This window comes from Hakea prostrata, chromosome 6, assembly GCF_041222555.1.
Source record: "Hakea prostrata isolate BN-2017 chromosome 6, UWA_Hpros_2, whole genome shotgun sequence".
Taxonomy (NCBI): domain Eukaryota; kingdom Viridiplantae; phylum Streptophyta; class Magnoliopsida; order Proteales; family Proteaceae; genus Hakea; species Hakea prostrata.
In genome coordinates this window covers 20,121,117-20,133,347 of record NC_142605.1, presented here as the reverse complement: position 1 = coordinate 20,133,347, position 12,231 = coordinate 20,121,117, and the positions used below count along the sequence as shown (strand labels likewise).

Genomic DNA, 12,231 nt, shown 5'->3' with positions numbered 1-12,231 from the left:
TAAAGAAAAGCAAAAGGATATATAAATATAAATAATAATTAAAAGACCGACACCCACCCCCCCCCCCCCAAAAAAAAAAAGAAAAAGTACCTCCTCAAAAGTACATCAACAGAATTGAAGTTGTCAGCATAACAACCCCCCCCCCCCCCCCCCACAAAAATAACCACAGAGAATGTTCCTACATAAAAAGGAACACAGAAATCTAAAACCACCAGCCCAAAAGATAGGCATTTATGCAGAAAAGGAAACCTCCAAGATCAATAACCCAAATAGCCATCACTAATCAAAAGTTTAGAAACAAATCCATAAAAAATCCTACCAAATAGCCTGATGATTACATTTTATGAAAAACCTAAAAACTCCACAAGAGTCAAACTGTCCACACATCAAAACTTATAGGAAAATTTTCAGTGCCACCCCTTGAGTTACCCCATGTATTAGTCAGACCCCCAACTGTTAGTCTACCATTAGTAACTAGTGATGTCACCCAGTTATATTTGTTTAGAAGACAAAAATACCCCTATCAAAAAATCACTATTCTCCCTAAACCATAACAACCAAATGGGACCCACCCACTAATATTGTTTAATCTCATTCTTCTATCTCTTCTCCGTCTTCTCCTGCACCTATCTTTGCAATCTCCTGCGCACATCCACCCAGCCAAGGTCGGCAATGATGGCAAAGGTTCCGAGGATCGCAGCAGAGGCATAAGCAAGCACCGTGGGCCACTTGCAGGGGAATGTGTACTAGCATCAGCAGCATGGCCAAGAGTCGGGTGCAAAGAAATGAAGCCACACACAGATTATGCAACAACGACCTTAAGTTCCATGCCAGCAGGGGAAGAAAGCCAGGGGCCATACAAGGGTTTGCCACCAAGAGGTGTGTGAAGCTCATGGCACATGCAGGAAGGGGCCAAGGAAAATGCAGAGCCCATGAGTCCCAAAGGTTGTCATTCAGAGATCCACATTTTCTTTGGCCTTGGATAAAGAATTCCATGTAGAAAGACCATGGGAAGTGAGGGCGGCAAGCGCCACATTTATTGTGCACATCAGGATAGCAAAGCTGCAAGGCCCTATGCGCCAGAAACAGCAGCAGCTGCCTAAAGCCACATGCAGGACCGGCAACGAGTAAGTATAAAGCAGTTAACTGCGCTGATTCCAGGTGCACGCTACACAGGAACAAATGAAGCCCAAGTTGGGTGCGTTGTCCCAGCTGCAGGCCATGGCCTGCTGCCGCTGTCAGGTGTCTGCACAATCAAGCAAGGGGTACTTTCTAAATTTATGCTTTCATGATGTGGCATAGCAAAGCCAGTGTATAAAATGCATGAGATTGCAGAGAAGGGTGCAGGAGAAGAGAAAGCAGAAAGAGATTAAGCAATCTTAGTGAGTGGGTCCTACTTGATAGTTACGGTTTAGGAAAAAGTGATCTTTTGATGAGGGGTATTCTTGTCTTTATAAAAATATTATCGGGCCTTTGTTTAATATATTTGAGTAGTCATGCACATATTATATGGGCCGAAGAGTGTAGTATCTAAGCTAAGTACAAATGTATCTGAGCTAATAAACTTAGTTGGTCTAATTATGTAAATTCTGCCCAGCTTAAGTAATAAGGGCAAAACTTATTTTCTTATGTTGTTATTTCAGCTTTAAGTGTCCTAATCTAAGTCAACTAGTTTCTATTTTGCGTTAGTTTTTTAACTGAGTTAGAGTTCAATTAGGAAAGTAACTGAGAGTTCAAATTACATTAGACCTCAGTTACTTATTATGTACAAACAAGCCCCTCCACTCAATGGGAAGGCACCCAACTTTGGTAAGATTAATAAAGCTTCTCAGTTTGAGTATTCTTTTGTCTGTTGCTGCTGCAACGGTGCCTGTTCAATTTGAAAAGACCAACATTGAAGAACAGTTAAGGTCTATGGTGTAGTCAAGCCTAGTTTCTTGCTACGGATGTGTTGACAGCCTACAAACTCCACTGTTCATTCCAGAGCTCTATAAGCCCCCACCCCATCCATGTATCTAGCAGCTCACCCTTCCCCTGTCACATTTTTTCTATTTTTCTTGAATTATTTGAATTCTCAGAGTTCCCAAAGTCACCTAAAATTCAAAAGGTCAGATGTGCACCAATCTAGCCATTGGATATGTCCACACTTTAGGTATATAATCCACCCAACCCTAATAACCTAAGATGATAGTTTTACATTTTTACCCCATTTTGACCATCCAATTTCACTACATAATTATTTTATTGAATCTCGTACTCCTTTAAAACCCCCAAGACAAGGACCCATATATCTTCAAATTTGACCCTCCAAACCTAAGCAAACTTGGGGGATCATATCCTATATTATTACCTACATTCCCTCAAGGTTTCAAGTTTCAATCCATTCTGATACCTATAAGCCCATTTTTCCATCTCAAGGGGCATAGTCCATATCTTCCATGGGATGGGTTAAGTGTTTGTGATACTTTTAAGTACCATTTAAGAGTGTTTTTACCTAAAACCAATGCAATCCAGCCCAAATAAGTTGGTTCTCTTTAAAGATCCTGGAAGCACTGTTGGATAGTTTAATTGCAGCTACATTGCTTGGTTTCCCAAGTTTCTGAAACGAGACCTATATGCAATGCAGTGTAGACCAAGTTTAGAAATATTTTGACAACGTTTTGGAGATTTTGAAAAGTTTCTAACAATTTTAACCAATTTCATTTAGCCCATGAAATGCCATGTTTTGTCCAAGAAATACCCAGTTTCAACCAAAACCTGGAAATCTCTGTTTCAGCCAGTTCTGAAACTAGCTCGAAACCGAGATTTAAAACCTTGCACCGAACACCTTCCCCCCCCCCCCCCCACTCCTTTCCTTTTCCTTGTTTTTTTCTTTTTCCGTGGGTGGTGTTCTGCCGTGAAAAGAATCTTTACCTGCAACTTCACTTTAATGTCCAGAACCATCCTCTCTCGTTCAGCCTGTAAATTAGAACAATTTGCTCAGAACTACTCATAGTATATATACATAGAGTCACCATAATGCTGAGTGGTTAGCTGTACTTACCGCCCTCGACCTTGGACTAAGACTTCCAGCCTTTGGGTCATTACCAGGATCCTCAGAAGGTGAGCTAGAAAAAATAGAGTGTTAGGGAGATACAGGAGATAGAAAGAAAGGAAAACAAATTAAATAAACGCATGGACAGACTTGTGCGCAAAGTTGAAGTGAAGACTCCATGGATAGAATTTTCAGTCTTTAGATAAATAACACCATAATAGTTTCTTACTGAAACACATATGTATTGTGCAGCCAAGACGTTTGTTTTTTCATTTATACCTAGGATTATATCTTCCAGCATATTCTAAAGCTCCACTTGCAGCTGCAAGAATTGATTTTCTCTTTTCCTCCTGCTCTTCTGTTCTAATGTTTGAAGGAAATCTGTCATAACAATATTTGGCACCCGAACCTGATGAAGAGTATTCAACAAAACTTTATAATGTTATTCATTTATCTAAAGCAAATAAAGAATGTTAACCAAGCATTCTAATAAACAAAACAGTTTTAACACCTGATATTCCAACACCAGGATCTGATATTGTCACAATCTCAGGTTCTGCCAGAGGAGATGGAAGAATTGACATAGGATTTTCACCTCGACCACATGCATCTTGTAGCTTATCTAAAAGATTGTTACTGTTTTCATCTGAACCAATTCCTCTTTCCAAGTAATCCAGGAAACCATGAGAGTCTAAGAACTGTGTGATCTGTTGGAAGATTAAATAAAAAGTATTCTCAGTACGAAGTACAGGTGCATAAGAAGTATTCTCCATCTAAGTATGGGTTCACTTAATATCCCAGTACCATAAAATGCAGAAGACAAAGAGATACCAGATCGGAAGTACAGGAAATACAGAAAAAGCATAACTGCAGTTATGGTCAACTTATGCTAAAAAACGAAGAATGGGAAAAATGCATTTAAAATGAGAAATCATTAAATTCAACCCAGTTCAGAAATCTTAAGGAACAATAAGCCCACGGAGAAGTGGACTTATTTCTCGTCTTCAGAAAGTTCAGATTACATTAAACTTGAAGATAAAAGTTATTCAGTTAACAGATGTGGCATCAGTGAAAATTGCACAAGGATCAATACAATCTTTTGTTGATACTTGGGATCTGCCCAAAGCTTATATCAACTATCATCCATATGCCTACCAAAAGCAGAATCCGCAGGTGGGGGGTGCAACCCTCACAACCTTATCCCAGCAATATTTTACTGAGTGGCAGTTCCAATGCCCTGACCTCAGCCTACAACGTAACAACTGAGGTCCACCAACCATGGTTATCAAAGCGTCCGCCTAGCGACCCCGGCACGGTTTTGAACCGCTTAAATTGTTGCCGTTTAACTAACGGGCTGATTTCTTGCCCCTTTTTTGCTTAGGCACTATTACTTTGCAGCCTTTTGCGCCATATTGCCGCCTAGATGCTAAAGTAACTGGTTTTTTTTTACACTTTGTAATTTGTGCTATTATTTTTCTTTTTTAATCATAATTTACTCTACAATGCCGTATATAATTTAAATATGTAGCCATTTGTCGGGCCCTTTGCATGACTCCGGGCCCGTCCCGGGTGGCTGAGCCTATTCAACATTGATATCATGTCTTAAATAACTGACTTGGTCGAATTAGTCTTTATTTATCATGTCGGCTTGTTTGGTTGAAGGATGGTACATCTTCGTTCGTCTCGCCGTCGCCTTTTTGGCGTCCCTTCTGCGTGTGTGTTTACTACATTCATTTTCCTATTCACTTGTTCGTTGGTCTCTATATTTATTGTTATGAATCTTATGTGCTTGTGATATGGTTATGTTTTTAATCTTTTTTGAATAATTTTTCATAATTGTGATTCTTGAATGTTTTTATTTTTATTTTTATTTTTATGATGTGCTTGTTGATGTTTGTTTGTACTTTAGTTTATTATGTATTTGTATTAAGTAGTTATATTATATTGCTACCCTTTGTGCTTTTTGCCGCCTGCGCCCTTGTTGCCTTCGCCGCGCCCATCCTTTGGCGCTTTGCCGCTTTAATAACCTTGCCACCAACCATTGGACTGCAGTCTTGCTTCAATACCCCTAGGAAATTTCTCGAGGAAAAAGAGCTTACATGTCAAACAGAATGCCATTTTGTATTTCACCGGATATTGGGATGAAACAGATGAAGGAACTTTACCGGAAGAAGCCAAGACATAATGCATTTGCACAATCATTGCATCTCACATTTAGATTGCACTTCTTGTTTTAAATATGCCCATAACAGGTTACTTACAATAGGGGAAGTGTACCCATTGCTAGTTATGATAAGGTACAGAATTCAACTATGTTTATGTTTCCTTTAATGTCACTATGCCTTTTCAACTAGTATTAGGCAGTCTTAGTGATGCAATATCCGAGCCCTCCAAGTCCAAGACCAAGTGGAGGGTAAGACTTAAGAGCTAAGACTTAAGAGAACTCCCTAGCATTGCTGAGCAGCTTATTTACTATTTATTTTCAGTTATTCATTGTGCTCGATAGGACGAGTGGTAGAATTCTAGTCTTTCCACTAGAGGGGCATATTAGGCATGTGAGTTTTCTTTCTTTAGACATGTTTATTTTTGTTGGTTGAGTTTTCCTAGGAGTTCAATTCTGTTAGAGCTTAAGTTCGTGTAATTATCTATTTCTTGTTACCCAAGTAAGGGTATTTATGTAATAGTTATCTTTTCACATTCTTATAAATAAAGGGCTTGAGATCACACTGATCTATTAAGCCATTCTATCATAATCAATTGTCTCAACATCGTATCAGAGCCAAAGATCAATTAGGGCCGAAGAAAGAACCAACAAAAATTGATTTTCTTTCTCTCTCTCTCTCTCTCAAATCAGCATCCACCATTGCCGCTGCTACTACCCTCCCACAGCCCATCGCTGACCTGAAATCACCATTGCCAGATCTTCTTCTCCATCGCAATCTCACTCTCTCAATACAGCAACCACCATCACCACTGCTACTACCCTCCCAAAACCCATCGCTGACCTGCTACCTTCATCGCCTGAGAGCTGAAAACCAGAAAACCAGAAATTCTTCTTCTTCCAGCAGAAAAATCCACATGGACCTAACCGAACCATGTCATGTTTCTTTCCTTTCTAACCTACGGTTCTAGTAGACCAAAAAGAGAAAGAAAGAAAAAGAAAAAATACATACAAATGCTCCAGGGGTCTTTTTGTAAATTTGAATATTTTCAGGGACTATTTGTTAATTTGCATATAGTCAGGGGCTTATTTGTAACTTTACATATTCTCAAGGACCTATTTGTACTTTTCTATATATTTAGGGACTTATTTGTAATTTTACATATCTCTAGGAGTCTATTTGTGATTTCATATATCTTCAGGGGTCTATCTGTGATTTTCATAAATTTAGGGCCTCTTTCTTAAAAAATACAAAAAAAATAAAAAATAAAAATAAAAAAAGAAAGAAAGAAAGAAAGAAGAAAAGGGAAAATGGTGTTACTTACCCTATGCACCATTTGAGTCCTATAATTCCCTAGATTTGTTTGGGTGGTTTGGCTATTCCATTTTGCAACATTTCAGTTATTTTAAAAGGGTGTAATTAAAGAACTACAAACAACGTTTTTTGGCATGGCAACCACCAATGGTACTACCATATTAGAAAATTCGACCGAAATTGTCGAAATTTCGGTCAAAATGTCTACATTTTTCAAAAACAAAACGAAATTCCAATTATTTAGGAAAAGTGTCAAAATTCGACCATTTCGAAGAAATTTCGACTATTTCAACCGAAATTTCAAACATTTCAATATTCCAACTTGCTTTTCTTTAGTTTTTGTTGATTTCTATCCCATTTTCACCTAATTTCCACAACTCCTTTGCCTTCAAACACCTCTTTTGCTCTCTTTTTTTCCTCCAAACACCTTCTAAGCCACAACAGCTACAAAGAAAACTCCGGCAATAATAGAATGTGAAGCATAAGCCATACCCAACAGTTTCAAACTTCCCCCTTTTTTATTTTTGTTTTGTTCATGCCTTAAATGATCTTGTATTGCCTTGAAATTAATATATGTTTAGCCTAGGACTATGATCTATGATTGTGTTTTGTTACTTATCTTTTTATTATTTGCTACCATTTTTTTCATTTTTTGATTTTAATAATTGTCTTTTAAAATTATGTATTTTTATTTTATGTATATGAGATATATAGGCTTCAACTTAATATATGTAAGACACCATCACTTGATCTAGTCGGTCATTTTATTTTGTTGACTTGTTGCATATGTAACCATTCTACCAAACCATTCATGTATGCTGATGACTCTATGCTTGTATGCAATATAGTTTGCACTTGTCGAAACCAGTCATTTGTTAGTATACTTGAATGATAAATTTTCAATGATTTTCTTTTGGCAAATTACTAGTTCCATTGTGTTTATTATACTTAAAATAGGCAGTATACAAGAATCCAAATCATTTTGAGTCCATATGAGGCCCAAAATTGAAGTTTCAATTTCCCAAAAAAAAATGTCCAATTTCGACCGAAACATCGAAATTTTGGCCTTTTGCAAAGTCGAAATTCCTGTTTCGGTCGAATTTTCTTCCTTGGTCCATACTACTGCCTCCACTAGCTTCAAACATTACCCCACTCTTCATCCTCTTTTTTGTAAGATTTGATGGAACAAATTATTTGATCTCGTCTCGATCTACCTACCTGACTATTGCCGAAATAGGACTTGTTGGACACATTACTAGTGTCACTATCAAACCTACCACTACATGTGTTTCACAAGATAAATGGATCTCAAATGACTTTCTTATTATGTCATTCCTTTTGAATTCCATGAATCCAAATATTGCTCGTGGATACCTATTACTTGATACTGCATCCCAAATCTAGAATGCTACTACTGAAACATATGGACAGTTGGGGAATGATGCACAAGTTTATGAGCTACGGAAGAAGCTTCATTAGACAACCCAAAAGGAATTGACTGTGGCCCAATATTATGCTGAGTTGCAATCTCTTTGGCAAGAATTGGATCATTATGGGGATTATCACCACACTAATCCAAATGATGTGGCTACTTATAGGAAGCATGTTGATAAGATTCAGGTATATGACTTCTTGGTGGGTTTGAATATGGAGTATGATCAGATTATAGTGCAAGTATTGAGTCATTCTCCATTTCCTACACTAGAATAGTCTTATGCCATTGTTCAGTGTAAAGAAAGCCATCGATTAGCCATGCTTCATACTCCCTGTGGAGAAATCGGCCTTACAATTTGTAAGCACTAAATCTAATTCGGCCAAGGAGATTGCCAAATGTGAGCACTGTCACAAACCATATCATACCAAGGCCAATTGTTGGAAGCTCCATGGGAAGCCTGCTGATTTTGAGCAACAAAGGTCACAAAGAAGGGGAAAACCGAATGCTAATCTTTCTGAGGCGGTTTCCACAACCCCTCTCGCAAACATTGATTTTTCACAGGAGTTGGCTACTCTGCGACGTATTCTACAATCTTCTACTGATGGTACAAACTTTACTGTTGCTTCCTCCACTGCCCATACCAACTCCTACCTTGTTACTTCAGGTAAAACTTTTAGAGGCTTCCATGTTTCTTCAGTTTCTACTTCTTGGATCATTGATACAGGAGCCACAGATCATATGACAAGTTCATCCTCCTTTTTCTTACATTATTCTCCAACTTTTGGAAAAGATAAAGTTCAAATTGATGATGGCTTTTATTCTTCCATTGCTGTAAAAGGGACCATTCAACATTCTCCATCACTTTCTTTGTCTAAAGTTTTACATGTTCCCTCTTTCTTTACTAACTTGCTCTCCATCAGTAGTCTTACATATGACTTGAATTGTAAAGTGACTTTTTTCCCATCTATTGTGTCTTCCAGGATCTTGTAACAGGGAAGGAGATTGTACGTGGTAAACTAGACAATGGCTTTTATCTCTTGGAACCGATTGGAGGATCTACTTCTACTCTGATTACATCTTCTAATCAGGTCCATTCAATAATATCAGACCTTCATCCCCCTCCTAAGAACTCTTAAGAAAGTATTTCCAAACTTAGTTTCTTCTTCAAACAAGGATGAATTTTTTTTGTGAAGCCTGTATTTTTGCAAAGCAGACTCATTCTACTTATTTACCTTCTTTATATAATAGAAAATCTATTCCTTTTGTACTAATTCATACTGATGTGTGGGGCCCCTACCGACAGGTGTCTATTACTGGCCATAGGTACTTTGTTACTTTTATTAATTGTCATTCTCGTCCTATATGGATTTATCTTTTAAGACAAAAAAAAATGAGGTTTTCCAATGTTTTCGTGATTTTTATAATATGATTAAAACTCAATATAATGCCACTATGAAGATCCTTCGTAGTGACAATGGCACAATGTATATTGATGGTGAATTTCAAAGATATCTCTCTGGACTCGGCATAATACATCAAACCAATTGTATTGATACAGCTGCCCAAAATGGGGTTGCCAAAAGGAAGAATCGGCATCTTTTAGAGATAGCTCGTTCAATTATGATTGTTATGAATGTCCCTAACCAATACTGGAGTGATGCTATACTCACTGCCTCTTACCTTATAAATAGGATGCCCAATAGGATACTTGGTTTTAAATGTCCTAATGAGATTCTTTAAGGAGCCTCTTCTTTTGTTATTCCCCCAAAGGTTTTTGGATGTGTGTGTTATGTCAAAATGACATCCCACCAGAGTAAGCTGGCACCCCGCGGCATACACTGGCATATTTCGAGGTATTCTACTACTCAAAAAGGGTACAAATGTTATCATCCTCCTTCCAAAAAAACCATTGTATCCATGGATTTACTTTTTAAGTCTTGCCCTCACTATACACCTCTCCAGGGGGAGAGTTCTAGAGGAGAGGTGTTATTTCCACATCTAGACCTTCCTATCACATATATAGACTCCCACACACTACCATAACACAACTTAGGAGTTTAAGAAGAGTTTTCAGACCAGGGAGAGACTTCGACCAATATACCTGAGGACTCTAATTCTCCCCCTCTGTTTTCTAACCCATGTGAAGAACCTAGTTAGGGGGAGACCACTCCTGTGAGACACACTACTGAGGTATTTCAAAACAAGATTGACCAGAATAAGGAGGTGTAGACTTATCAGAGGAAGAATTCTAATCAACCAAAGCAGGTGGAGAAAAGTGGCATGGTACCACTTCAGTCCCTTGCTCCAAAATCATATTATATTGTTCCCCCTAAAGTATCTTTTTCTGATCTTCCTATTGCTGTTAGAAAAGGAGTTTGATCTTGTACCCAGCATCCCATAGCTAAATATGTTTCTTATGACTCTTTGTCTGACTCTTACCGTACTTTTATATCTTCTTTATCATCTATTTATGTTTCTAAATATTGCCAGGAAGTCTATGCTGATAAGAGATGGAAGGCAACTATGGTAGAGGAAATGCAGGCAATGAAGAAAAATGATACTTGGGAGCTAGTTACACTTCCTCCAGGAAAAAAACCCGTGGGTTGTAAATTGGTGTTTGTGGTTAAACAAAATATGGATGGATCTATCAACAGGTTGAAGGAAAGACTAGTTGCAAAGGGGTTTACCCAGATATGTGGGATTGATTATCAGGAGACTTTTGCCCCTGTTGCGAAACTAAACACTATCAAAGTTTTATTGTCTATAACTGTGAACAAAGACTGGAACTTGCACCAACTAGACGTAAAAATGCCTTATTGCATGGGGAGTTGGAGGAAGAAGTCTATATGGAAATCCCACATGGTTTCTCTGATGACAATACTGCTGGGAAAGTTTGTCGGTTGAAGAGATCAATTTATGAGTTAAAACAGACTCCTAGATGCTGGTTTGGACGCCTCCAAAAGGCAGTGACCTCTATTGGGTACAAAAAAAGCAATGATGATCATACATTGTTTGTCAAGAAGTCAAGTACCAATATCACACTTCTCATTGTTTATATGGACGATATTGTCATCACAGGGACTAATGGTAAGGAAATTCAAAGGTTGAAGGACTTTCTTGGTAGAGATTTTGAGATTAAAGATCTATGGAAGTTATAGTACTTCCAAGGGATTGAAGTGGCTCAATCAAATAAGGGTATATACATATCCCAAAGGAAGTATGTCCTATAATTATTATCAGGAGTGGGAATGTTGGAGTGTAAAGCAGTTGATACCCCCATTGAGGCTGGAGCTAAACTTAAGCAGAAAGAGGGAGAACCAGTGGACAAAGGAAGATATCAAAGGTTGGTAGGAACGCTTATTTACTTGTCTCACGCTAGGCCAAACATTGCTTATGTCATAGGAATAGTGAGCTAGTTTATTCATGATCCATATTTAGCTCATATAAAGGTTGTTACCAAGATACTACAGTATTTGAAGGGAACTCCTGGAAAATGAATACTTTTGTCACCCACTGATACTCTCAGGATAGAAGCATACACTGATGTAGACTGGGCTGGATCTCCTGACAAGAAGTCAATTTCAGGTTATTGTACCTTTGTTGGAGGTAATCTTGTTACTTAGAGGAGTAAGAAACAGAATGTGGTAGTTTTATCCAATACTGAAGCTGAATAAAGAGCTATGGTTCGTGGAGTTTGTGAGCTACTATGGGTGAAAGGCCTACTAGGAGATGTTGGAGTCCAAGTTCCAAACCCTATGATGCTATATTGTGACAATAAGGTTGCCATTAGTATTGCCAATAATCATGTACAACATGATCGAACTAAGCACATTAAAATTGACAAATTTTTTGTCAAAGGAAAGCTAGAACAAGGGCTCATCTGCATGCCTTTTATGAGGTCCAAAGACCAAGTGGCTGATATTTTCCCTAAGGGTTTGAAGGAAGGAGATTTCCTTCCTATTGTAGGTAAGTTAGGCATGAACAAATATCTATACCCCAACTTGAAGGGGAGTGTTGGTTGAGTTCTCCTAGGAGTTCAATTCTGTTAGAATTTTAGTTCGTGTAATTTTCTATTTCTTGTTACCCCAAGTAAAGGTATTTATGTAATGGTTCTCTTTTCACCTTCTTATAAATAAAGGACTTGAAATCACACTGATTTATTAAGCCATTCTTACACAATCGATTGTCTCAACCATTTGTTTTTTTTTAATTCAATCCCTATACAGGTTTGACTACAAAGACCTTGAGTAGATTATATCAAGTTAGAACTTAGAATCGAAGTTTAA

The 12,231-nt window shown here is 37.9% G+C and overlaps 1 protein-coding gene across 1 annotated transcript in view; it reads right to left on the bottom strand.

Annotated features, from left to right (window-relative positions):
• The window catches only part of SCD1 (stomatal cytokinesis defective / SCD1 protein (SCD1)), a 173,507-nt gene that overhangs the window by 41,918 nt on the left and 119,358 nt on the right, over positions 1-12,231 (bottom strand). The window contains exons 11-14 of the mRNA XM_089158216.1: positions 3,546-3,741; positions 3,314-3,443; positions 3,044-3,107; positions 2,914-2,958 (exon numbers count right to left, since the gene is read on the bottom strand). Coding sequence (XP_089014342.1) covers positions 2,914-2,958; positions 3,044-3,107; positions 3,314-3,443; positions 3,546-3,741 — 435 coding nt within the window. The remainder of the gene's footprint in view (positions 1-2,913; positions 2,959-3,043; positions 3,108-3,313; positions 3,444-3,545; positions 3,742-12,231) is intronic.